At 38.8% G+C, this 26,087-nt stretch overlaps 1 protein-coding gene across 5 annotated transcripts in view; it reads left to right on the top strand.

Moving 5' to 3' along the window:
• Positions 1-19,035, top strand: part of Sfxn1 (sideroflexin 1) — a 47,506-nt gene extending 28,471 nt beyond the window's left edge. For 4 of the 5 annotated variants that reach the window (XM_004836356.4, XM_004836355.4, XM_004836357.4 and 1 more), the window contains exons 7-11: positions 728-855; positions 3,855-3,904; positions 11,027-11,076; positions 11,775-11,822; positions 15,603-17,721. In XM_004836356.4, the coding sequence (XP_004836413.1) occupies positions 728-855; positions 3,855-3,904; positions 11,027-11,076; positions 11,775-11,822; positions 15,603-15,699 (373 nt within the window). In that variant the 3' untranslated portion in view covers positions 15,700-17,721. Of the gene's footprint in view, positions 1-727; positions 856-3,854; positions 3,905-11,026; positions 11,077-11,774; positions 11,823-15,602; positions 17,722-18,699 lie in introns of those variants that run through there. The other variant, XM_004836358.4, reaches the window with a different exon arrangement.
• Positions 19,036-26,087: the final 7,052 nt, after the last annotated feature.

Below are 26,087 nucleotides of genomic sequence, written 5' to 3'. Positions count from 1 at the left end.
GTGTGGTGGTTTAGAATCATCTATCTACTTCAGTATAATAAAAAGTTTCAAAAATCTGTCTAGCTTATACTGATTTGTGCTTGAATTCAGCAAGGAAGTTCTCTGAAAAGTTTATTCTCTAAAATAGGTTCCTTTTTCCCCTGTGGACTTTTCTTTTGGGGCTTTTTTATTAATCTGTATCTTTGAAAGTATTTTGTTAAAACTGGCAAAAAAAAAATTGAAGCAAAAGAAAGAAGAGAAAGCATTTTGGAATTGATCATGAAAAACTGGGGTAACAGTAAGAATTATCCTTACTGGGTTAGTAACTACAGTTAATAAATACTCAGTAGGGCCATGTTTAAGACTATTTCTATGTCAGTACAATTAGTTGACATGATGATAGCATCATGTGTTATATCTATTTCTGACTTAGAAAGTTCCTCAAATTTGTACATGAACATAGAAGTTAGCCTTATCCTTAAATTAGCATATCTACCCTTCAGATCCTATTGTTATTGAAAAGGTACACCCTTTTTTAAAAAAGCATACTAGTGTGATTTTACTTGTGTGTCTATCACAGGAGGATTGAACTTATTCATGGTTTTTAAAAATAGACTTGTCAGTGCCAAAAATGACATTTGAGGGGGTGCAGGATGAAGTAGGGACTGGCTCTTTCCCAACACAGTGCTATTTCAAGACATTGGATGAAGGTATCTGTGAACTCTTTCACATGTGTTTTGCTCTGCAGGGAACTCAAAGTTGGCATTCCCATCACCGATGAAAATGGGAACCGTTTGGGTGAATCAGCAAATGCTGCGAAACAAGCCATCACACAAGTCGTCATCTCCAGGATTCTCATGGCAGCCCCAGGCATGGGTTAGTGCAATTTGCTCATCCATTCATTTAGTCCATAAGTCTAAGCTGAACAAGCTTTTGTGGATCAGTAAACAACAACAAAAAGTCATTCCCCTTTATGAAAATTACCTTACAGTGAGGGAGGTGAAGATAAATAAGAAAATAAAAGTATAGTTGAAGTTTAATATCCCTTATCCAGAATGCTTTGGACCAGAAGTGTTTTCAATTTAGGTTTGTTTTGGTTTTATATTTGCATATACATCATGAGCTATCTTGGGAATGAGACCTAAGTTTAAACATGAAATTTATTTGTTTCATATATACCATGTATATATAACCTGAAGATAATTTTATGCATTTTTTTAATAATCATGTACATGAAACAAAGTTTGTTTATTGCAGCTGAAGGAGGATGTGGGGGACTTTGTTCCCCTTGATGATGTTGAATAAATTGTATATTACATGTCTGCATTTTTACTGACTTGTCACATGAGTCAAGTGTAAAATTTTCACTGTGGCATCTTTAGTGCTCAGAAAGTTTCTGATTTCAGAGCACTTTGGATTTCAGATTTTCTAATTAGGGATGCTTAACCTATATGTGGAATGGCAATAAAGACTGAGGGGAAAAGAAATGTTGAGAAGTTGGAAGGGCGGCCTAGAAGAAGACTGGGTGGAGATGAAGGCGTGAGACAAATAGAAGCAATATTCTGGGCAGAGACAGTAGCCACGGGGCTGCAGGAGCTCATATCTTGTGTTAGGGACTTGGCAGGGAGGAAGGTGTAGCTGGGGTAGAGGGGAGATAGGGAGCCACAGAAAGGAGGCCGAGAGCCTGGAGAGCAGTTGGGTGGTTGCTTAGGCATTTCAAGCTATGGCTTTTAGTCTGAGGGGTAGGAAACCATGCAGAGTTTTGAGCTCAGGAGTGGCATAATCCAACTTGGGTTTTACCTGCATGCATGCCTCTGACTGCTATGTAAGAACAGACTGGAGGGGTGCAGGATGTTGCATGGAAACCATTCAAGAGGCTGACTCAGTACTCAGTACTCAGCACTCCAGGCAAGAGATCACGGCTAGTGGGACCAGACTAGAGGATGCAGTAGAGGTAATGAGAATTTGCAAAGGAGGATCTTGATCTTTACAAATCTTGAAACAAACTTCCAAAAGTCCATAGAGAGAAATAATTTCTACTGAAGATTTATTTGTAGCAATCAGAAACCCTTGGAACACAGAGCAAATAGAAATCCGTAGAAGAGCTAAATGTGTGCCAGGGGACTTCTCAGTTTTCTCCATGGGGCTTGAAGCCAGCATGACCAGAGATGGAAAAGCTGCCTTTTATTTATAATTTCTCTGACAATCTCTTAGCGACCCACAAGGTTGCTTAAAGCTATCTTCAGACCAGTAGCCTAGAGATGGTTCTGAGACACATATTATAACTAGGAGTTATAATGCTATTTTCAGGGGAAAAATAAATTTAAAAATTAATATGCTTAACTTGGTCACCTAAGCTACATGCTAACAGCACTTGGCTATTAAAAGGAAGTTCTCAAATGAAGTTGTGGCTGTTTTTAAATTCCTTTTGACATTGTGAATGCTCACTAGTAGACGAGTAAGAGTAGGCAACAAAAGTTGAAGAAACATGCACGAAGGAAAACTGCATTTCCTACAGCCCTCCCTCCTACAGTCTCCACAGTTCAGCATCCATGGCTTCAACTACCCACAGAGATTTTTTTAAAAATCACATCTATGCCAAACATATACAGCCTTTTAGCACAACTATTACATAGCATTTACACTGTATTAGGCATTATTTATTATATACTGTGTAATGTAGAAATGATTTGAAGTATATGGGAGAATGTGTGTAGGTTACTGTAGATGCAAATGCTGCAGCATTTATATAAGGGATGTGAACATGCACAGATTATAATATCCACGAGGGTTCCTGAAACCAATGCTCCTTGGACACTGAGGAACAAGGGATGGCTGTATTTGCATCCCAGATAATTGAGGGGAGATCAGTGTTATCCGATTTAACAATGGAACCCCTCGGTGTCCCTGTGTGTTCTGTGGGGGTGTCTAGCAAGCCACAGTCCTGCAATGTAGGCAAATTGTGCCCAGATCTCAGAACAAGATGCTTGTCTACCTAAAAGGAGGCTCTGGAGCTCACCCTGGTGTCACTACAGAGCCCTGATTTCCAAATTTACTGCAAACAATATTGCAACTCCTCTCTACATTTGTTTTTGATTTGAGTCTTTCCCATTTTTGAAATGTCACTCTTGGAGTCCCACCAGCCCAACAACTCCATTTCCAGTAATGTTGCTATTTTAAGCACTATTTAGTCCCCAGAGAAGAAACTCAATCTTTCCGTAAATTAATGAACTAAAGCTGCCTACCACATACCAGGCATTTCACATGCATTGTCTTGTCCAAACATCATAGCCAATTTAATATAATGTTCCCCATTTTATAGCTGGAAAAAACAGAAAATTGAGATTTAGAGAAGTTTCCTAACTTTTCCAGCATTATCCAGCTAGTAGGTGGTCTAGCATGTACTAAAGCAAGACTTTTTACGTGTTCTCCATGCATGATAGACACCCAGGGAAAGTCACCTTTGGTTTAATATGAGGGAGAAAGTTTCTGATGCTTGCACTGTTGCCTGTTCAAAGTTATGTGTAGAATTCTGTTGAAGATTATAAAACTCTGTGGCTTTTACATTGCTTAGGCAGAAATCTGGAAGATGCAACTAGTTTTTAATTTAATAAATTTAAATTTATTGATATATATTTAATTTATTATCAGTTTAATTAGACAAATGTATGAGGTACACTATGATATTTTGATACATGTACACAGTGTGATGATCAATAAATTTAATAATTTAAAGAATTACTACAAACTGTTTTTACTCTGCCAGTGTAAAAATCACCTTAAAGTGATGTAAGCTTTCTATCAAACTATTGAAAAAAAAATGAGCTGAAAATGAAATTAAACAAAGATTTAAGTGGATCTATCTTTACTTCTAGCCATCCCTCCATTTATCATGAACACTTTGGAAAAGAAAGCTTTTTTAAAGGTAAGCCCCACTTCTACTGTCATTTTCTCAGTCACTTTAATTCCCTTTTCAGACTTCAAATGATACAGAGTATGTTCTATATAAATAGCAAGTAAAGAATTTGAAGGTCAGTTTCTCTTATGTACTTATGTAAGCAAAAAGGAGTTTCTGGAAACATTTTATTTCTCATCCCAGAGATTTGTAAAAGCTTTTGTAAATGAAGAGTGCTGGTATTGTGAGGTTACAACTCAGTAATACACTCAGTCATTGTATGCCTAGTTAGGTAACAATTAAAAGATAGTGTAAATTTAGAATATGTTTATATGTCACCATCCAATACATCAGGAATAAAAAAAATAATTTGGAATAGTAGTTTTGTGAACTACTGAATTTAGGGCTCTGATGTATATTTTCTTTGGTTATCACATCTAATGATTAAAAAAATTTAAAAATGGGCATCTGAGATGAATACACACTTGTCAGATGAAAAAATAGAAACAGCAAATAAATACGTGAAAAATGTTCAACATCAGTGGTCATTTGAGAGATGCAAATTAAAGCAATGCTGAGATTCCACCTCACCCCAGAAAGAATGGCTGCTATCAAGAAATCAACCAATAACAAATCCTGGAGGGCCTGTGGGGTAAAGGAACCCAATTCCACTGTTGGTGGGAGTGTAGAGTGATGCAACCACTGTGGAAATTAGTGTGGAGATTCCTCAAAAAACTAGGACTAGAGGTCCCCTTTGACCCAGCTATTCCCCTTCTGGTTATCTTCCAAAAGAATTAAAAGCATCATGCCACAGTGATATATGTGCACCCATGTTTATACTGGTGGAGTATTTTGGGTCTTCTATGTAAAGGATCATATCATTTGCAAATAAGGATAATTTGATTCCTTTCCTATTCATAGCCCTTTTATTTCTCTTACTTGATTGCTCTGGCTAAAGTTGAGTACTATATGTAACAGCAGTGGTAAGAATGGACACCTTGTCTTGTACCTGATTTTAGAACGTTTTCAGTTTTTCCCTGGTTAGTGTGATGTTGGCTGTGGGTTTGTCATAAACGACTGTAATCTGTCCTTTCAAAAAACCAAGTCTTTGCTTCATTAATCCCTTGGAGGTTTTTTGTTTTGTTTTGTTTGTCTCAATTTCATTGATTTTCACTCTGATCTTTATAATTTCTTTCCTTCTACAAGTTTTGGATATGGATTGCTCTTTTTTTTCTAGGACCTTGAGATGCATCATTAAGTTATTTATTTAGAATTGCTCTATTTTTCTAATGCGTGCATTCATAGCTATAAACTTTCCCTCTTAGAACTGTCTTCATTGTGTCCCATAAATATATTTGCTGAGATTGTCATTGAATTTCTTCCCTGATTTCTTCTTTGACCTCTTGATTGTTCGAGAGTATAGTAATTAATCTGCAAGTGTTTATATAATTTCTGTGAATTTTTTTGCTGTTGATTTCTAGTTTCATTCCATTATGATCTAATAGGTTGCAAGAGATTGTTTCGATTTTTTTTATTTAAGCATGCTTTATGGCCTAAGGTATGGTCTGTTTAGAGAAAATTCTGTGTGCTGCTAAGAGGAATACGTATTCTGCTCTTGTTGGATAAAATTACATGTCAATTAAGTCCCTTTGTTTGATGGTTTGATTCAGCTCTGATATTTCTTTGCTGAATTTTAGTCTGGTGACCTATTTGTAAGAGTGAGGTATTGAAATCCCCTGCTATAATCATATTGACATTTTACTTTAAGAAATTTCTATTTTCAGGATTCATGAAAGTTTTTACTGAGGTCTCTTTCTGGTTTAAAGTTTTGGAAAGATTAATTATTTAAAACTACTAAGGGCCTGGGTGTGGTTACACAACCTGTAGTCCCAGCACTCAGGATGCTGAGGCAGGAGAATCACTGCAAGTTTGAGGCCAGCCTGGGCTACATAGTTCAAGCCTAGCCTGAGCGACATAGTGAGACCCTGTCTCAATAACACCAAAAACTAAATAAAAGTAAAACTATGAGGGATAGATTATGTACTGACACAGTGATTATATCTAAAAACTACCAAATGATGGAATCATCTGAAATCTATCAACTTTGACATCTCTGCTACAGATAATCAGGGGGAGGGAGGACTCACACACCTTCCTTTGTCCATCCTTGACTTAGAAGAACTGATTCAGTCTTTGAGGGAGAAAATCTATGAAGTGAACATTAGAAAGAGTATTATCAACATGATTCATTATAACAGTAGAGTGCTAAGTGACCCATCTGATGAATCTGACTTTACAGACATCAAATTATTGCCCTTCTGGCATATACTCTGGTACTTTCTCATAAGGAAGGAGCTGTCAAAAGATACAAGCATCTTAGCCTGCATGTCCACATTGCCCTAGGTTTTTACATAATTAAAAAGATGAGTAAATATCTTCTTCCACCCCACCCTTATCTTGATTTGTGGTTTTTAGTTTGGCTTGTTATCACACCCTTCCATAATAATTTGGAAGCTTGCTCCTCATTTCCTCTTCCCACAAAGGACATCTACCTGCCCCATCCCCACCTCTAAGGCACTGGTTTTAGATCTCTTTTAGCAAGGTCAAAAGAGGTGGTGAGAGCAGCTCAAGGATTGGTCCAGGTGCCTAGCTGTAGGGGATCTGGTTGTAACTGTCCTCCAGGTTTCAATGCAAGATATGACTTTGACAAATTAATGCCTGAGTGTTGTGGCCACACAGACCTGCCACTCCCAAGTTCAGGGTTGCTGTTCCATTTAATATTACATTTTTCCCACATAGAGATAGTATAACCATTATTAAAACATACATGAAGACTGTTTATATCGGTATCCATAAATACTTTCCAATGTTCAGGGCATTTTCACATATTGCTAGAAAAAGTGGGCTGAGCTATGCATCCTTCACAAAGGCTCCAGAAATGATTTCCTCAGCAGCAGATGCTGCCCATGTGGGCATTGCCTGCACAGGACTCACCACCCCTCATGGCCAGAGCTGCCTCCTCCACAAGGATGGGCCTCTCTGGGCTTTCACCTTGCAGATGACGCAGCTCCTCTGTAAACTTGAGACTAATTGAACATTCTGAGCTCTTTGAAATGGTGATGCACAGGGAGCATTTGGTATGAATCATCCTTACCCCCACTCCTGCCTTATCTTTTCCCAAGTAGAACACTGGAGAAAGGCACCAGCTTTGGGCAGATGACTCATGGAAATTTTTGCAGCTAACCAAAAAGTTCACTGCCTAACGTCATTGGTGTTTCTGTGAACAGTTTTCTTGAAGAATAGTTTTTTCTTTTCTTTTCTTTTCTTTTCTTTTCTTTTCTTTTCTTTTCTTTCTTTCTTTCTTTCTTTTTGAGGCAGGGTCTTGCTGTGTAGTTCAAGCTGGCCTTGAACTTGTGGCAATCCTCCTGCCTTAGCCTCCCAAGCACTGGGGGAGGTACCTACTGTCTTAAAAGTTCTGTCATAGGGCCGGGGATTTAGCTCAGTGGTTCCGGCGCCTACTTTGCAAGTGCAAGGTCCCGAGTTTGATCCCTGGTACCAAAAAAAAAAAAAAAAAGTTTTGTCATGAATGGATATTGGATTTTGTCAAAAGTTTTTTCTGGATCTATTCATACTCATGTGATTTTTATCCTTGCTTATGTAATAAAGTATTTGGGTCATGGAGATACCTTGAATACATTATGTTAAGTCAAATAAATCGGACACACGGCTTAAATATTGTATGGTTTCTCTTATATGAGAAACCCAAAGTATAAATAAAGAAGAAAATAAAAATAGACAATAGGAAACAGGGAGATAGCTCTTTTACAAATAGGAAGAAGACCAAGAGATGTTGGGGGAGCATTAAGAAAAAGCTGTGTCATGTACGTGTACCAGCTCCACAATGAATGTATTCATTGTGTACTCCAAACATGGACTAATAAAGAAGAAAAAGTTTGGCAGTTTCTTACAAAATTAGACATATGCTACATATGCCAGCTATTTTCCACGTAGGTGTTTACCTAGGAGAAGTGGAAGCACATATCCATAAAAGATGTATGGCAGTACACACCTGTTACCCCAACACTCGGCACGGTTAGGGCAGGAGGATCATAAGTTTGCACCCACCCTGGACAACTTGGTAATTTAGCAAGAGCCTGTCTCAAAATTAAAAATATAAAAAAGGTCTGGGGATGTAGCTCAATTCAAAGGTCCTGAGTTCAGTCCCCAGTGTGACCCCAAAAAAGGTTCATAGCTGCCTTAAAAACTGGAAACAATCCAAATGTTCTTCAGTAAACACATTGTAATATATCTATATAATTGAATGCTTAAGCCAACAATAAAGACTGATGAATTACTGATATGAATGAATTTCCAAAGTAATTATGTAAAAGAGTAGATGCTGTCTACAAAACCCTAGAAATGTAAGCTCATATATAATGACATAGCTCATATATAGTGACATAAAGTAGATCAGAGGCAACCAGGGAAGAGAGTGTAGGGTTTAGAGAAGAGGGGCAAATTGTGAAAGGGTGCAATAAATAGGGAAAATATCTGAAGTGATGGTCATGTTTATTATTTGGATTGTGGTAATGGTTTCATAGCTGTATACATATGTTAGAATTTACATTGTACTCATGAAATATGTGCAGTTGACTGTCAGTGAGCTATTGGGACAAGATCATTGGGGAAAAGAATTTAGAGTCATATTAACTTTAACACTTTATTGAATATAATATGTATATATGATTTTAACTTAGGATTACTATCTTTAATTCATTTGAACTTGTTATTTAAAGTATCCTCTATGTATTTGTATAGTTCTGTTAAGTAGGACATGGCCTTACCTTTAGCTGTGAATTCTTAGAGAAAGACCAAACATCTACAGCTCACTCATTTGGTGTAAGAGTAAGTTCTGTTTGAGAAATAAGGGTGAATTAGACAGGATGAGGTGCTGGAGGAGTCAGGAAAAGGGATCAGTTTGGGTTTTACAGGATAACTTGGATTTCTCCAGGATCCCTGACTTTACAAGGAGTCCTCCCTCTAAAATCCATTGCATGAGCCACAGTCAGTATTTAGTTTGTACATGTCCATCCCTGGGGTGACACACAGATGCTCCCTTTTGGATAACAGGATAGCCTAGTTTCCTGCAATGAGAGTCCACTTGAAATGAGGAGGCTGGTCTCACTGGCTCACGTTCATCTACCCACAGGGTCTCATTCAGTACTTAGCTTGCCTGCCCATCGCCAAGGCTGCGTACCAGCCCATTTCTCACCTGTCCAGGAAGATCTTAGGCAAGAATTTACCAGCTTCTTAGAAAACCTTTCATCAGATAGTCAGTTGTCCAAGATATAGCACAGTCGTGTGTTGCATAATGACATTTCAGCCGATGATGATAGTCCCATAAGATTATCAGTAGTGTCATAGCCATTCTGGTGTGCATAAGCATACTCTGATGTGTGCTTACACAAAGACATAGTCACCTAATGATGCATTTCTCAGTGCTTCCTGTTGTTAAGTGACACATGGCTGTATTTTCCTCTTTTTATCTCTTAGGGGTTGGGTTCCCTGCATAACCTATGTGGACTGATGTCTTCTTGATGATATTTCTTCTTTCCTCTTCAGTCCTTACCTTTCTCCTTTTACGTTGACACTCCTGATGTTCGTTTTGTCCAGAGGAGTCTCCTGGGGGACTAGGGTATGCCTCTCCTACACGTTATCTTGTTACTGCTTGCGCTGACTGTTTACTAAGTTGGCTGAATCCATTACAACCAGTTCATAATTTGGTTGCAACTATTTTTGTGGTCTTATTAAATAACCCTATGATCTCTTTGTTCTTTGTATTATTTATTTTGCTCCCACCTCTTTTTAAAACCTAAAAATCTAAGCATATTTATTTTCCAAAAGACCAACAAACTCATTCCTTTCAATTAAAAAAAAAAAATGACAGGGCCAGGGATTTAGCTCAGTGGTTCCACTGCCTGCCTCGCAAGCACAAGGTCCCAGGTTCTATCCCCGGTACCAATAAAAAATTTAAAAAATGACTAGCATGAAAAACTTGTGCCAGAAATAATTTTAACCATACTGACAGCAACTAAAACCAGGAAAGATCAAGTGCAGAGGAGTGCAAAGGGGGTGAGAGATGGTAAATGCTTCTTGAGTTTCTGCTTTGTTCTAAGTGTTCTGTGAATGTTCTCACACACTTTGAAGAAGTTGTTAGGGCACTCATTTTGTAGCATAACAAAGAAACTAAGGCTTTGAGGTGTTAGACTCTCCCTACTTTTTCCCCACAATCAGGAAGTAACTGCTAGAATAGAATTTGGATGTAGGTTCATTTGCCTTTAAACTTTGGCAGCAGGCTATTCTGCCTCCCTAGCCAGGAGATAAATTATAATTAGGTGATAGCTACTTCTCTACCCTTCTGTATATATAAGCAGCACTCAGATTATAAGGTGTGATCAAAAAAATACAGAGAATGTGTATATTTTTAAAATTTATTACAGTAAAAAACACATTGTCATTAATTCCCCTAAAATACCCACCCCTTGCTTTGAACATACTTGTCCCATTGTTCTTGCCACTTTCTGAAGCACTTTACAGTTTACATTTATGGCAATTTCTGTCAAAAGAAAATATTACAGTGTATCCTCATCCACCTTATCTGGCACTAGGAAACTTCTGACTCTTCCCTAAAGCCAAAATGACCATGAAAGGTAAACCTTTTGAATCACATCAGGACATCAGGGTAGCCTCAACAATTCAACTAAAGACTTATAAAAGAGGACTCCCAGAACTGCTTCAGAAAATGACAAGAATGTTGGAATAAGTGTGTTCAAGATAAGGGGGAGTATTTTCAGAGAGATTAATATCAATATGTCTTTTACTGTAATGTGTTAACTTTAACTATTCACTGTAATTTTTAATCACACTTCATGTGCAAGGACAAAGAAAATGGAAGCCACTTGATCTTTGCATGTGTGTTCATTTATAGATCAAAAAGGGGTGCAGGAAATTAGAATTAACTCGCATTGTAAGTTACCCCCAAGTTTCGCTAACCACATTGCATTCAGGTTTTGTAAAATGAAGAGGTTTCTTCTGTTCAGGTCCCTAAGAGCCCTCATGAAGGTATTCATAATCCTATGTTTCTCAACACAGAGGTTCCCGTGGATGAGTGCACCTATACAAGTCGGATTGGTCGGCTTCTGGTGAGCAGAAATTACCTTTTAATTTTTTTTCAATGATTTTTGGTGGGGGCAAGAGTCTTGCTATGTTGCCCAGGCCCAGGCTGGGCTTGAACTCACAATCCTCCCAAATAGCTGGGGATATATGCATTGGCTACCATAGCCAGCAAGAAATTACCTTTTTAAAAAAGTATATGTATAATCATTTTAATTGTACCTATATTTATGTGTGATAATTCAGAATATGTCTATTATGTGTAATGATCAATCCAGGGTAATTAACAGAAAAATTATACTTAGATTTATATTAAAATAATTAATTTTTTAAAACAAATATATAGCCTATGAAATGTAAGAGAAAGGATGGATAATATGGGACAGAAGTTTTGAAAATGAGACCAAGCCAGAACATCTGGAACTTATGGTCTCAGTAATTAGAGAAAAGTGAACTATCTTTGGAGAAATTTAAAATATTTAAGGCTATTTCTGTGGTTCTTTTTTAAACTTCTTTTATTTCTTAGGATTTTGTTGTTGTTTTATTGGGGGTGGTTTTCAGTATTTTGGGAATCCTAGGTAATAAAATTTACACAAACAACACATTTTTATAAGGAAATACAATACTTTAAACACAGAAAAAATATTGTTATAAAAGGAAAATAGACTAAGAACCTGAAAATTTGGGAATGCAAAATGCTGACTTGTCTTTTTTGTCTTTTTTTAAGTTTGGTGTTTGCCACTCCCCTGTGTTGTGCTCTGTTTCCTCAGAAAAGGTATGCATTCCTTACTTTTCACAGTGATTCATGACTTGATTCTAAAAGCCATCTGAAGACATAGATGTAATTATTCCATTTCACTGGTAGGGAAATTAAGACTCAAAGGTGATGAAGCCAAAGTCTCTAAAAGGAAGAAACAAAGGAGAAATCAGACTCACATGTGTCGAATTTCGAACTCTCTTTATCCAGCTCTTTTCTACCACCTACTGTTAAATGTATTCTTTTGTAAGAGTAAGGTTAACTCTGCTGCAAATTTGCTTCTAAAAATTTAAATATGATGTGTTGTCAGCCAACCCATTGACAAGTATAACTATAATACAGATATTTTAGAATTTAGTTCCACCCCACGCCCCCCAGATGGCAATTATATGTACCTAGCTTAGGTAATTGATATATTTGCTTTTCTTCTTCCTACTTAGTTTTTTTCCTTAAAATCTTTATTGTACATGTGTGTTCTATTACAAGCTGCCTTTAATTCTGCTTTGATGTAAAACTGGACTGACTAGGGTTAAGTCAACCTTGTCTAAATCTAGGTCTCCAGCTTCTCCTAATGTTACATGAAGGAACAAACAAGAAGCAGTTTGTTGTTTTTGGTTTTGTTTTAGTGGTACTGTGTCCCCTGCCTTTGGATTACTCTTTCTTTCATAGGCCAGCATGTCCCAAATGTGGTCTTTCATGCCCCAGCGTTTCAAAAGAGGTTTTGGGTAAAGTGTTCTGTTGCAGAAACTCAGGGACTAGACACAGGATATGTAAATACTGAAGATGGTATGTGAGACCAAGTAGTTTTTCAGAAATGTTTTACCTATTATTTTGAGATTAAAAGGATTTTTAGATTACAAAAACCCAAAAAGAAGCATCTTACCTGGCCCTTGATTTTTTTTTTGAGCACTGTGAGAAAGAAACAATATATTCCTTCTAACAATTATTTTTATGATTTACTTAAACTCTAGGTATAGAAATGAAAATTTTCTATAACTGCTAGTATTATAGGGTCATAGCTCTCTAAGAGTACATGGCTTTACTTTTGGGAAACCAATACTCTTTCGTCTTACTCTATTTAAAAATAACACTTATTGGTCTGGCTTATGTCTGTTTGGTTTTTTTGTTTTTTTTCTTTTTAACTCTTGTTCCTCAGTTGCATAACTAAGCTTGATAATGTTTTTTGGTTCATAACATATTATGCACACTGATCCCAGTATGACCCTAATTTATCTATTTGTATTTTATTTATCTTAATGATGCAATGAATATCCTTGAATCTACTACCCAATGAATAAAATATTACAAGTAAGTTATATATTTATAGGCTTCTTGCCACCTGCCTTCCTACCTTCCCTGCAGATTTGATTACAATGCTGAATATTATGCATATACAAGTTTTCTTCTTTTGGGACCTTTTAGACAAAGATGTCATGCTAGATACACTTTTCCAGCACTTGTTCTTTTTATTCACATCAAAAGCTTCATTTAGGGTTGGGGATTGGTGCCACACCTGCCTCGCAAGTGCAAGGACCTGAGTTCAATCCGGTACCAAAAAACAAACAAACAAACAAGAAACAAAAACAGAAAAACCCTTCATTTACATTATTGCATGAAGCCATAGTTCATTCATTGTTACTGCTGTGTAATAGTTCACTGTATAAATACAGAACTATCCATTCTCTCGCATGAATGAGTGATAATGAATACATTCCTTATTAAAATCTGTGGGAAGCCATAAATGTGTTGCTTTGAGAGAAATGTATAGTTTTAGATGTCTAAATGGTAGAAAGGGAAGAGTGGCTAAAAAATCAATACACTAAATGTGCAATTTAAGTTTACAAAAAGGAACAAAAGAATAAACTCCAGATGAAGAAGAAGGAAATAAGATGAGAAATACATAAAACAGACAGCAAAGAAACAGGACTAACAAAGAGTAATGGATTGACAGTCAAGATCAGTTCTTTGAAAATAGTAATGAAATAAATCTCTGATGAAGTTAAAACAAATAGACAAGAAACAAGTAGTATTATAAATGAAAAAGACACATAAATATAGATTCAGCGGAGATTAAAAAGTTGAGAACATCACCAACATATATATATATATAAATTTCAAAGTAGATAAATTCCTAGAAAGATATAAGCAGAACTGAAAAATTAAGAAGTCTGGCCGGGGATTTAGCTCAGTGGTTCTGCTGCCTGCTTTGCAAGCGGAAGGTCCTGAGTTCAACCCTCGGCACCAAAAAAAAAAAAAATTAGGAAGTCTGAGTCGGCTTATAGCCATTAAAGAAGTTGAAGCATCATTTAAACTACATCTTAATGCAGGCAGGGGATTTAGCTCAGTGGTTCCGCCTCCTGCCTCGCAAGCACAAGGTCCTGAGTTCGATCCCTGGTACAAAAAAAAAAAACTACTTTTAATGCAAGAACCAGATAGTTTTGCAGGTGAATTTTGCCCAGCTGTCAAGAACCAAACTGGTGCAATTTTAAACAGACTCTCCCAGAAGATTAAAAAAGAGAATATTCCTCTTCAGTCAATAAGGTTTAAATAACTTCAGTTCCAAAATCAACTAGTCCTTTAAAATATGTTAATAGTAATTGTAGATACTAAACCACTAGTGAGGAGCATGGTTTTTTGGAGCAAGAAAGATCTGGCTTCACCTCTCAGTTGCCTCTCAGGTTTCCTTTTCTGTAAAATAATCCAAATACCTGACTTTCTGAGTTCTTATAAGGATTAAAATGCATAACTGGCCCAACGAATGATCAGTAAGTGATAGCCATTATTATCAGCAGCAGCAGCATGAGTTCACAGTTACCCAGTGTCCCAGGATCTAGAAAGCCACTGTGGGTTTTTTTTCCCTAAGATACTTTTTCATATTCATAATTTTTCTTTTACTTGTATTGCATGTTTTATATAAATTTATATCCTGGATCTTTGTCTAACATTTTAACTATGTAAAATACCAAATATAAAATACCATATTTTTTGTTTGTTTTTTGGTACCAGGTATCGAACTCAGGTCCTTGCGCTTGGGAGGCAGGTGCCAGAACCACTGAGCTAAATCCCTGGCAAATACTATATTTCTAAGACAATAATTATATAACCAAATATTAGTGATTTTCCTGGTAGCAAGCATGCTGAACAATTTTTCTTTATACTTGTATTTAATAAACATGTATTTATAATAAAAAGCTTTAATATATTTGCCCCTGTAAAACATTCAAATACATTCTTTAAATTTATAAGCCAAACTGATTATCTCCCGGGGTTGGGACTATGAGTGGTTTCTTTCTTTCTTTCTTTCTTTTTTTTTTTTCTTTTGGTACATTTTAGCTTTTTCTAAAAGTTTTACAGTAAGCATGTATTGCGTGGTGGACAGAACATGCCAGTTATTAGTGTTATATATTTTACTTAGTACATATACTTTTCTTCATCAACAGTGAATGTTTATATTGTTTTCCTTGGAAGTGGACAGGCCACAGGTTGCTTTCTTGACCTCAGCAATGTCTGAGTGTCTTCACCATACATTCTAACCCACAGTGAGGGATATCTGAACCTTTAGATGTCTGAACTTTTAGCAGGAGAGATATAAATTGGTGGTGGGGGTCTCGTGATGCATTTCTATACCGGACAATTGGGTTTCCAGAAGAAACTAGATACCCATTTTGCAGCTGCAGGAAGCATTTCCCCAACGGGACTGTTTTATCACACCAGCCATAGTGACCTCTCTCTGCAGTTTCTGGTTCTGGTTCTCACTTCTACCCATGAAATAACCCTGTCGTTTCTCCCTTACCCCAGCTCCATGTCTGTGACAAGCTTGGAGGCTGAGTTGCAAGCCAAAATCCAAGAGAGTCATCCTGAATTACGACGCGTGTACTTCAACAAGGGATTGTAAAGTAGAGGAAGACACCTGAATGGCTAATCCTGCCACCTGCAAACCTGGCAAAGCCATGTCCATTAGGAAGATCCTGTTCAATATGGGTTCTCCCAGTTTAAAAAACCTTTTGGAGATTCACATTAGCCTTTTAGAATAAAGCTGCTACTACTTATAACACAACATCTGGTGTGGGCCGGGTGCCTGGTACCTGTCGGTTCCCTTACATTTGAATCATGTTGTGATTTTCAGAAATATCCTTCCTGCAGCTTTTATGGTAACTGTTTTTCAAAGACAATATCCTATCCCTATGCCAGGGATTTAAAAAGCACTTCTAGGTATAGAGTAGGTGCTCAGCATATGCTCCTCAGTAAATACCTATTGATCATCAGTCAGGAAAAGGTAATCTGCTCAAAGTAATAAATCTCATTCCCACATCTATTTCAGATCAAGGAGCTCTCAGCAGGGAATTAGGAAAATGCAAAAGCTCTGGGACCAAATGTAAAAATTTAAATACCAAGGGAATTTGCTTCAAGTTTGTGCTGTGAGCAAGCCCAAAGTAGATGCTGGAGGATTTGGTTTGGTAGAGTAAAAGCTCCTTCATGTCCTCCTGGAAGTCACAGTCATAAACCAATGCAGTGCACCTTCCCTGCTATCCATACTTGTTGGATTTTCCTGGTTAGCTTTTAAATTTTGTTTTACATCCTTGCAGTTACTGAATTTATATAGCTATTTCCATCAAATAATCAACTTACCTAAATTTACAAATGTCAAATTTTAGAAGTATATTCAATAATACTGCTGTGTGACTTGAGTAAACCTGGTTAGTTAGAATTTTAGAAGTGTGGCTACAGTTCCAGTTCCCTACATATCTTTTTCTTCCCACCCTTATATATCTCCTTGGCTTTCAGAAAGTTACAAAAATAATACATCTATGAATCAGCAACAGTGAATTTTACTTGAATGTCGTTTATTACATTCCACCCTGTTTGAAAATAATGAAACCATGTACCACTGTTTACATCACTGTAATAATTTGACATGTGATATATTTAATGTAACATTGTTTCAAGCCTATAGATCTTCAATGTCATATGCAAGGCAGTTGGTTCACTGAGTGTAGATCATTGTAATTCAGAGATTTGTAAGTGAAAAATATTTAGAAACTATTTAGTTTTGATGAATCATTTTTCCCTCCCTAACAATGTGTCCAGACTGAATTTCCTCATAAAGAAAAACTGGTGTGCCTTGTGTCTTGTGTTTCTCTTTTCTCTGAAAGGATTAATGGATCTGAAGCTCTGAGCCTCCCCTGATGCCACTAGAATCTTCTCATTTAGATTTGCTGTCAAATCATTGGAAGCGAAATGGCTTCCCCATGACATTCTGGCCTTGGATGTATTTTGCTTCTCTTTAAAAAGTGCTTAAAAGTCTGAAATCCAAGGCTGATCTCTGTAAGGTGCTTAACATGCACTCAGTTAAAAGCTAACATTTTTGAGGCCTCCTGGACCCACCCAGCTACTCTCAGTCCTAACCCCTAGCTAATTTGTAGCTCCCCTGCAGAATGTTAACCATAAAGTAAAACTTTAATGACTGGTAGGAAGATTGGCAAACTCACCAAAATTTTACACACACCGGGAAGATTTAAACAAAGCATAGTTATCAAAGGCATAATGATTATAGAACTGTGTCTTTTGAAACTTGTGTATTGAAGCTTCAGACTCTTAATGCTTTTCTATGGAAATATTAACTGTATAATCATATTTTATAAAAAAAAGAACAAATGAACCAAGATTAGCAATCTTCGCTGATCTCTTAGGAATATCTTTTCTGGAGAAAAAAAAAATCCACATTAAGTGCAATAAGCTTGTAAAGGTAAATAGTTATTAATATTTCTATTGATATGATATAAAAAACTACAATGTAAATATTTACAGACTGGCAGTTTTATTTCAGTATTAACATGATGTCTTGCCAGTGTTGGAGTCAATGTATTATTTCAGTTCAACTGGATGAAATGTTAAATAAACTTAAAATGAAAATAAATTCTCTCTTTTATTTGTATATAAAAGATAAAGCAGTTTATATGTTACATTCGATGGTACCTTCCATCCAAAATTAATTTGCTGTACCATCCGTAACTACTAATGAAAATATATTTTTGTATCATCCTTTTAGCAAGAAATAGATTTCTATTTGGGGACTACCAGTCTTCCACCTTCTTGAACCTCATATACAATACCCTCTCCCCACTCTGCACCCCCACCCAGAGGGATACAGTCCATGATTCCCAGTGGACACCTGAACCCTCAGACAGTACTAAACCCTCTATAGACTTTTTTTTATACTTACACATCTATGATATAGTTTATAAATTGGGATTGGTAAGATGTTAACAAGAATAACTAATAAAATAGAACAATTTTAACACTGCAGTGTAGTAAAAGTGATTTAAAACTTACTATCTGTTTATTTCTGGTAATATATTTTGGACTGTGGTGGACCACAGATAACTGAAACTGAAAAAATAAAACCACAGATAAGGGACTAGGGAACACACATCCCTCAGCCTCTTGAAGGCATAGTGCCAGGCACATTAATTGTGCAGATGGTGAGAAATGAGTTTCTACTTCAGAACCTGATGACTAACACCTTTGCACTGGTTGGTGAGATAAATTAGCTTGTTTGTCAGATTCTAACATAGAACTAACATTTGCTTTAGCTAACAAAGAAAATCTAAATTAAGACTGGGGACTGCTTTATTAACAGACTTAATAAAGGGCTGAGCATTTTAAACCTCCTTGGTCATGTTTCTGCATCTGTTTTGCAGTCATAACTGTCTCAGTTAAATTATTTAAATATATTCAAGAGCATAGGTCTAAGAGTCAGACAGACCTGGGTCCAATCATTGTTGCAACATGTTTTGGGGATGATGATGACATGCTCTGTGAGTTAGCTTTCCATCACTATTTCAAATATCTGAGATAATCAAAAGAGTGTTGTGTGTTTTGTTTATGGTTTCAGAGGTTCCAGTCCATGGTCAAGTAGCCTCACAGCTTTCAGGCCTCTGGTGGAATCCTGAGTGTCCATGAAAGGGAGCACATGGCAGAACAAAACCATTTACCTGGAGGCCAAGAAGAAAACAGTCCCTCAAAGACATGCCCCTAGGGACTAAACCTTAACTCTTTTTATCTTGGGGAGACCAAGATATAAACTACAGATTGAACTATAGCACTGTGAATTTCAGGGGTTTTTTCTTTGTATGTGAGTTTGATTGTTTGCAGAAAGTAATTGAATCTACTTCCTAGAGTGTTTGTAAAAATTAATGGTAATCCTGAACAACAGTTAGCATTTTCTCAACCTAGTAAACATTTGGTGACTGATTTCCTGCCAGATGTTGTAGGGGCACTGGATATGCATTCAAAATGCCAGTATATCATTTTTAATGTAAAATTCCAGAACTCTGGCAACTTTCTGAGGAATAACTCGCAACTTAAAAATAGAAGGCTAAAATGGTCAAAAGCAAATGATTGATTTCATCCCTTAAGAATTTCTAGCACTGAAGACTTTGTCTAATTTAGATAGAGGTAGGAACCTTCTCCACACACAGATAAGGAAGCTGAAGCTTCTACTAAGGATATACATGTTCAAGGATACACTGGTCACTTGAAAACTATGCTGGGGACCCAGATGTGTCACCCAACCACTGGCCTTGCCTAAAAATGCACATTGTTAATGCACTTAGTTTTTCTGTGTATTCAGGATTCTACTGAAAGCCAAAGAAAGAAAGGTTATGGCTAGCGATGATTAAGGCCTAACGCGTGATCTATAAACCAACACCATCCAAGATTGGTAGGAATGCAAATTCTTAAGCCAGGCCCCTGTCTGCTTTAGTCAGAAGCATCAGGTAATAAGAACCCTAGGTGATCCCTATACACATCATAGCATTGAAGTTCTGGCAAAAGCCACATTTCTGGCATTCCTAGAGGTCAGACAGCTTCTTTGGATTAATTTAGATCAACTTATGATTTTATATGAATCTAAGTATTTACCAGATTCCAAGAAAGCATCAGAAGTCAATGTTGACATACTTGGGGACAGATGACCAAGCTTACAAGGGTAAGGATTTCTGTTTTGTCTCTTGCCATTTATCCAGCATCTTGTTACCAAGAGTAATGTACCAGCCAAGTCATTGAGCTCAGCCTGGGCTCTTCCCAGGAATCTGCAGAGTCTCTTCAAGTTCTCTCCAAATGTGCCAGAGAATCCATTCTGTGTCACAGAGAAGTCACCAGGATATGGAAAGGGAAGCAAACAGTGTCCCTGGGAATCTAGAAGAGAAGGCTGTGGGCAGCCAAGGTGCAGCCATTGTTCCAGATCCATCCCTTTCAACATGGAGGGCACCACTGCCTCCAAGCTTCTGGAGCAGAAGAGAACAGAAGTTACACTCACAGGACCTTGTTTGATCCTCAAAGAACCCATAATGCCCCATTTCTAAAGAGAAGTTGATTCTCAGAGAAGTGGATTGAATGTCTAACATCACACAGCGGCTAAGCCACACACTGAGTTCACATCTGCCCAACTCCACAGAGTTTCCACTGCACCCTGCACTTCCCCATCAGTAAGAACGATTACAGCTCACTTTGGTACAGCATTTTATAATCTCCTAAATGTGGTCTGCATAGATTAACCCTACTAACTCCTTTATTCTTTTCTAATTTTCCAGATTTTCTTTTTTCTGAACTCAGAGCATATTAATTGCTACTTTCAAAAAAAAACTGTGTACATAATAATCCCAATTTTATAGTAAAATGCATGGACACACATAAAAGACAGGTTTTAGAAGGATATGCATCAACATGATTAGCAGCGGGTGTCTCTGTGCTTATAGGTAATCTTTATTTTCTTCACAGTTTGTTGGTTCTCAGATTTTCTGGGATGCACCTCCATTCATCTTATAGTCAGAAAACTATCAAGTTCAAGCCATTGGCTGACATCATAGCTTGAGGCTGCTCCATGTCCCCATCCTCCCAGAGGTGTGGGCAGTGATCTCCGAGCCAGCTAGGACGTGGACATTCCCGGGCCCTACCCTCAACTTCCCCATTCAGAAGCCCTGGAGATACTGAACCAATCGTGGCCTCTCCTTTTGACTGCACAACACACTGGAAAGGACAGCTTGTCAAGCTCTATGGTTTCCGGACTCGCAGCACACAGACGTGACGCCAGGGCGCAGCATTGCCTGCGAGATCGCGCGGCTGGGGCCAGGCCCTTCCCGCAGCTCCCGGCAGGTGGCCCCAGGCAGCGGACTGCCACCAGCGAATGGGGATCTCCGGATTTCAGCAGGAAAAGTCAGGGAAGGAGGCTAGCAAAAAGACATGATTGGGACCGGGGATTTAGCTCAGTGGTTTTGCCGCCTGCTGCGCAAGCGCAAGGACTCTAGTTCGATCCCCTGTACCAAAAAAAAGAAAAGACGTGATCTCTCCAGCTATAACAAGCGGGAAAGATGCCCTAGCTTGGCATGCACAGCTGGGAGTGGAATCCGCCTTTCCGTATGCATTTCTTTGGGGTTCATTGTACAGGGTACCTTGATTAGGAGGAGGTGGGCAGAACAGAGTACAAAAGAAAACCAGACCTAATCTTTGGCCTCAGTGGCATCTGCACAGGTTGATAACACCAGGTGCTCAGGAGTACAGAAAAGGAGCCTTGGACCCTGCTGGGATGATACCAGGTGCTCAGGAGTAAAGAAAAGGAGCCTTGAACCCTGCTGGGAAGGGAGTGGGGACTGGGCAGGACTTTGAGATATGGCTCCTTGGCTGACACCACAGGGGTGAGTAGGTCTTTCTCACTGGGCGCAGAAAACAGAAAGAAAACCAGGGCTTCTGGGTGAAGTGCATTCAAACCACTGGAAACCAGGGAAAGGGCACCGTGGTGTGGAATCCAGGAAGACACCACCAGGTTGGCAAATCCTGAGGTCCTCAGTACCCACAGGAGCAGCTTGGGTCTCATGCTCAAAACTGGGCCCATTGTGCAGGGGAGGAACAGAAGCCAAGTCCTAGCTAGACACTTAATGTGTCTCAGATATGGGGCAAGCCGATTTCCCTCGCTGAGCCTCAGCTTCATCGTCTATTAAACAGAGACAAAAACATCTAATTGACAATAAGCAAAGAACTCTAAGTCAATGTTCAATTCTGTGCCTTTCCTTCTCTTGTTCCTTTATTTCTCTTCGATAAATCCAAATGGAAGAGAAAGACTAGAAATCTCCAGGATTATCCTGGCTGGGTTTTCAGGGACAAGGAATTCATTGTGTTTGATCCTACAGTGGACTTATGAAATCAATTCATTCCAGAGGGCTGGTTTTAACTCATGTTGGTCAATTGCTTCAAAGTCTCTCTCATGTATAATTTTAGGCTACCTTTCTTCCAGGCAGATCTCAGTGCCCTTGGAGAGACATTGGCCCAGGATTTCTCAATTAACAGCACATAGGAAAGGATGTTGGAATGTTCCTTCCAGAACTCTTTCAGGGTTAAATCTGTATCTGAGACCATCTGGAAGCTCAAGTGGCCAGCATTTGGGTCATAACTCAAGACTTTGGTCATAAGTTAAAACTAAAATTTTGGTCATGCTGGGGATTTAGCTCAGTGACACCGCACCTGCCTGGCAAGTGCAAGGTCCTGAGTTTGATCCCTGGTTCCACAAAAAGAACAACAACAACAAAATTTTGTGCCATAACCCAAGTTGTTCGTATATCTGGCTGGTCATATCTCAAGGGTCCAACTGTTAAGAACAAGTTCTACCATCTTATTCCCATTTACAGTAAAAACTGTATTCTGGTAATAAGTATGTGTCTTATTCCAATAATAAAAATGTATTTTATTCCGATTGCAAAAATAACATCTCCAGGGAAAAAATAGTAATATGAGAGAACTAAAAATAGAGAAGAAAACACCAATTCTATTGAAATAGGAAATGACCCAAATTTGTGAATCGAATTCTTAATTTTTACTCAGAATGGGAGGAGAGGATTCCAGGAATCTGCTTCCAGGGTAGAACAATAACATGAAGACTTTAAACCCTAGGTCCTACTCCAACTGGGACAAGTCACATTGAGCCCAGCAATGATGATCAATGGCTAGGAGAAAAGGAATGTAACCCTCAGGGGCCTCAGCTTCAGTGCTCCTTTGGGACGAAAAATCTAGACAATGGAGAACAAACCAAGGAATGCTAATATGCTAAGCAGAGCCACACAATCTAAAGCAGAGGGAGAGGGGGAGTAAGGGAACCCCTGCCTGGACCATCAACTGCAAGTAGAGAGAGGGAAAGAAATGGTTGTGGAGGGAGAGGGTGTGGAAAGGAGGCCCAGCGTTAAGAAGACATCCCCACTGTGGTGTACCACTAGGGTTTTACTTCTAGCTTCACACCAGGATCACCCGAAAAGCATTCAAACAGCTTCCTGCTCAGGCCCCGCCAAAACCAATTACTTCACAATCCCTGGGGATAGCCCAGGAATCAGTGTATGGAGCCCCCCAGGCCTGTTTGGAGGTGCAGGGTTGAGAATGTCTGTTCTAGTGCTAGAAAAGTTTTGTAATCACTGTGGGAGTGCTGGTATTACAGACAGCTAAGTGAGGTAGAAATATTCTAGGCAGTCAGTTAGGATTAGGTCCTCAAGGGAGTTAGTGCAGAAGATGAGAACACATCACAACTGCGGCTAGAGGTGCATCTGTCGAAGGCCAGGCCTCAAGATAAAGACAGAATGATTAGGCCTACATGCCTCCCCCGAGGGATAAGCAATAAATTGAAGATTACATAATAATTGGGTCACCTGGTCCAATAAAGTCTAGATAGACACCAGTCACCCAGGTGGGTGACCAGACCTCCTGATCCATCCCTTCCTAAGAAGGTCTTTGTTCTTTCCATGTACACTTGCTACATGACCTGCTTCCCCACTGGATCAATATTACCTAAAGGCTACACTTGTAATCTTATTGGTTGATCATAGTTTTGACCTATATTGTACCCACCTAGTGATTTTGTTCCATAGAACTTCCTCTGTGAAGTGGGGTCCATGGCAAACCACTTTCCGGTTCACCCTGTCTTTCAGGAGCTCTCTCTCAATAAATTTTCCCTACTGTTTGATAGGTCTCCCTCTACCTCAGCAGCTATTATGTATAGTAGCTGCCCTCTTCCTATTGTGTCTTGCCCCCTCCCCTGTGTGACGTCATGCCAAGATGGTTGCTCCCACCAAAGAACAAACCCTTCTTCCCAGAATGCCCCTGTTCCCGCCTAAAGAGTAACCTAATACTCGCTCACCTCCTACCACCTAGTGACATCACCGGCTCCTCCATTCCCTAGTCACTACCTCACTCAACCCCACCTCAGCCCCTACAAACCCCACCCCAGTCTCTATAAAAGACTCTCCCTGCCTCGGCCATATTGCTTTTGTCTCTCCTTTGTTCAGAGACAGCCTGGCAGATCTATTCCCCTAATAAAGGCTTGTTGTGGCCTGGTCTGGTCTTGGTCTTCAGCCTTTTACCTGACACTCTTAACCTCCATTCTTCCTTAGAATTCATTCTTCAATGTTGAGGAACATGAATTCGGTGTACCCGACATCTAGCAGATTGGTAGTTCAATCATTTCCCTTATATCACTGGCACCACAGTAATATGAATGTTCACTGAGCTAAAAGTATTGATGTATATTATCTCATATCTACTCAGCCTTCAGGGAGCCACAATTCACAGATATGATGGCTAATATTCGCTGAGCAGTTATTTTGCCCTAGATAGCTCTTCATTCAATCTCATGACAGTCTTGTGAAATAACTACTCTAATTAGTGCTGCTTCACTATTGAAATTGGGGCCCAGAGCATTTAAGTAATTCACCCAAGACCAGCCAGCTAGTGCATGGCAGAGGCAGACCTGGGCCCAGGCATCTGGCCCCTTTGCCTGCTGGTCAGTGTACCCACTCATGTCACCATCATATCCTTTCCAGGCCCTCTCCTCTACCGACCTTCTTTTGGAAGCATTCACAGAGCCAGTCTCGGTCTCCAAGTTAACACAATCAGTACTCTGTTCATACTGGCCTGGGAGATGGACCTGAACTGTCACTGAAGGCAAGCAATAAATGTCTCCAAGACCCAACTCACCTGCTATTGCAGAATGTGGCTCTGAAAAGATTCCAGTATGAATGGAGTTCGAAACTTGAAAGATGAAGCATCGCAGGGCGTCTGACGGGATGCTCTATTCTGGGCATGCACCTGTTCCTTTCATTCATTCCCATCTCTTTGTCATCTCACAACTCCTCCTCTTCTCTCAGCCTTCCTTCATGCTTCAGCCTCTCTGACCTAAAAAGCTCTTTATTTTTACTACAAAAATTATGCATGCTCATAATAATAAATTAGGATGACACAGAAGTGTGTAAAATGACTGCTTCCCTCTTCCCCTTCTCTAATCCCAACCTCCAACCCTATGCATTTGCTATGTGTCATTCAGATCCTGCACCTACTTATGCAAACATATGCTCATCTTGATTTTGGTTCTGATTTTCCTATAAAAATGAAATCCTGTTATGCATATCATCATACAGTCTTATTTTCACTCAAAATATATCATGAATTTTTTCAAGGTAACATATTTATATAAATAGGTAGTAGGTAGATATAGATCTTTTTCATTCTTGTTAAGAGCTTAATAGAATTCCCAAATATTAATTCCTGCCATTTATCATTCTAATTAGACAGGCATTTTGTTTTTTCCCCATTTTTGCTGCTACAAAAAACAATGATATCATGTGCATAGCTTTACATTCTTGACACTATTTCTGTAAAAAGATTCTTAGAAGTGAGACTTGCCAGGTCATAGAATCTGAGCGTTTAAAACTAATGATGGTGCTGGGGGTTTAGCTCAGTGGTTCCGCCGCCTGCCTCGCAAGCACAAGGACCCAAGTTCAATCCCCGGTACCAAAAAACAGACAAACAAATAAAACTGATGATGCGAGCCAGGAATTTAGCTCAGTTGTTTCGCCGCCTGCTGCGCAAGTGCTAGGACCCAAGTTCAATTCCCGGTACCAAAAAAATAAAAAATCAAACTGATGATGGTGATATGATGCTAGCTAGGTGTACTTAGCACTTACTTTGATGTGCCGGGTATTGTGAGAATACAGTATTCATTATTTTATTTAACCTTCTCAACACTGAGACATTCTATTCATATCATCATTTCTGAGTGTTAAAATTGAGACCCGGAGAGGTCAGATCCCCTGCCCCAAGTCACTCTGAAAAAGTAGTACTAATGTTCAGTCTAGCAACGGATCCATTTCCTCACTCATCCCACACAGGATGTGATTTGCACTGTAAGATCTGAAAACCTCAGGGTCTCTGTGTGCTATCTCCACCCCTGAGGTTGAGCATCAGAGCCTC

Source organism: Heterocephalus glaber, unplaced genomic scaffold (genome assembly GCF_053883595.1).
Source record: "Heterocephalus glaber isolate CG9 unplaced genomic scaffold, H.glaber_assembly_v1.0 deba00001606, whole genome shotgun sequence".
Classification (NCBI taxonomy): Eukaryota; Metazoa; Chordata; class Mammalia; order Rodentia; family Bathyergidae; genus Heterocephalus; species Heterocephalus glaber.
This window is presented reverse-complemented; position numbering and strand designations above follow the sequence as displayed.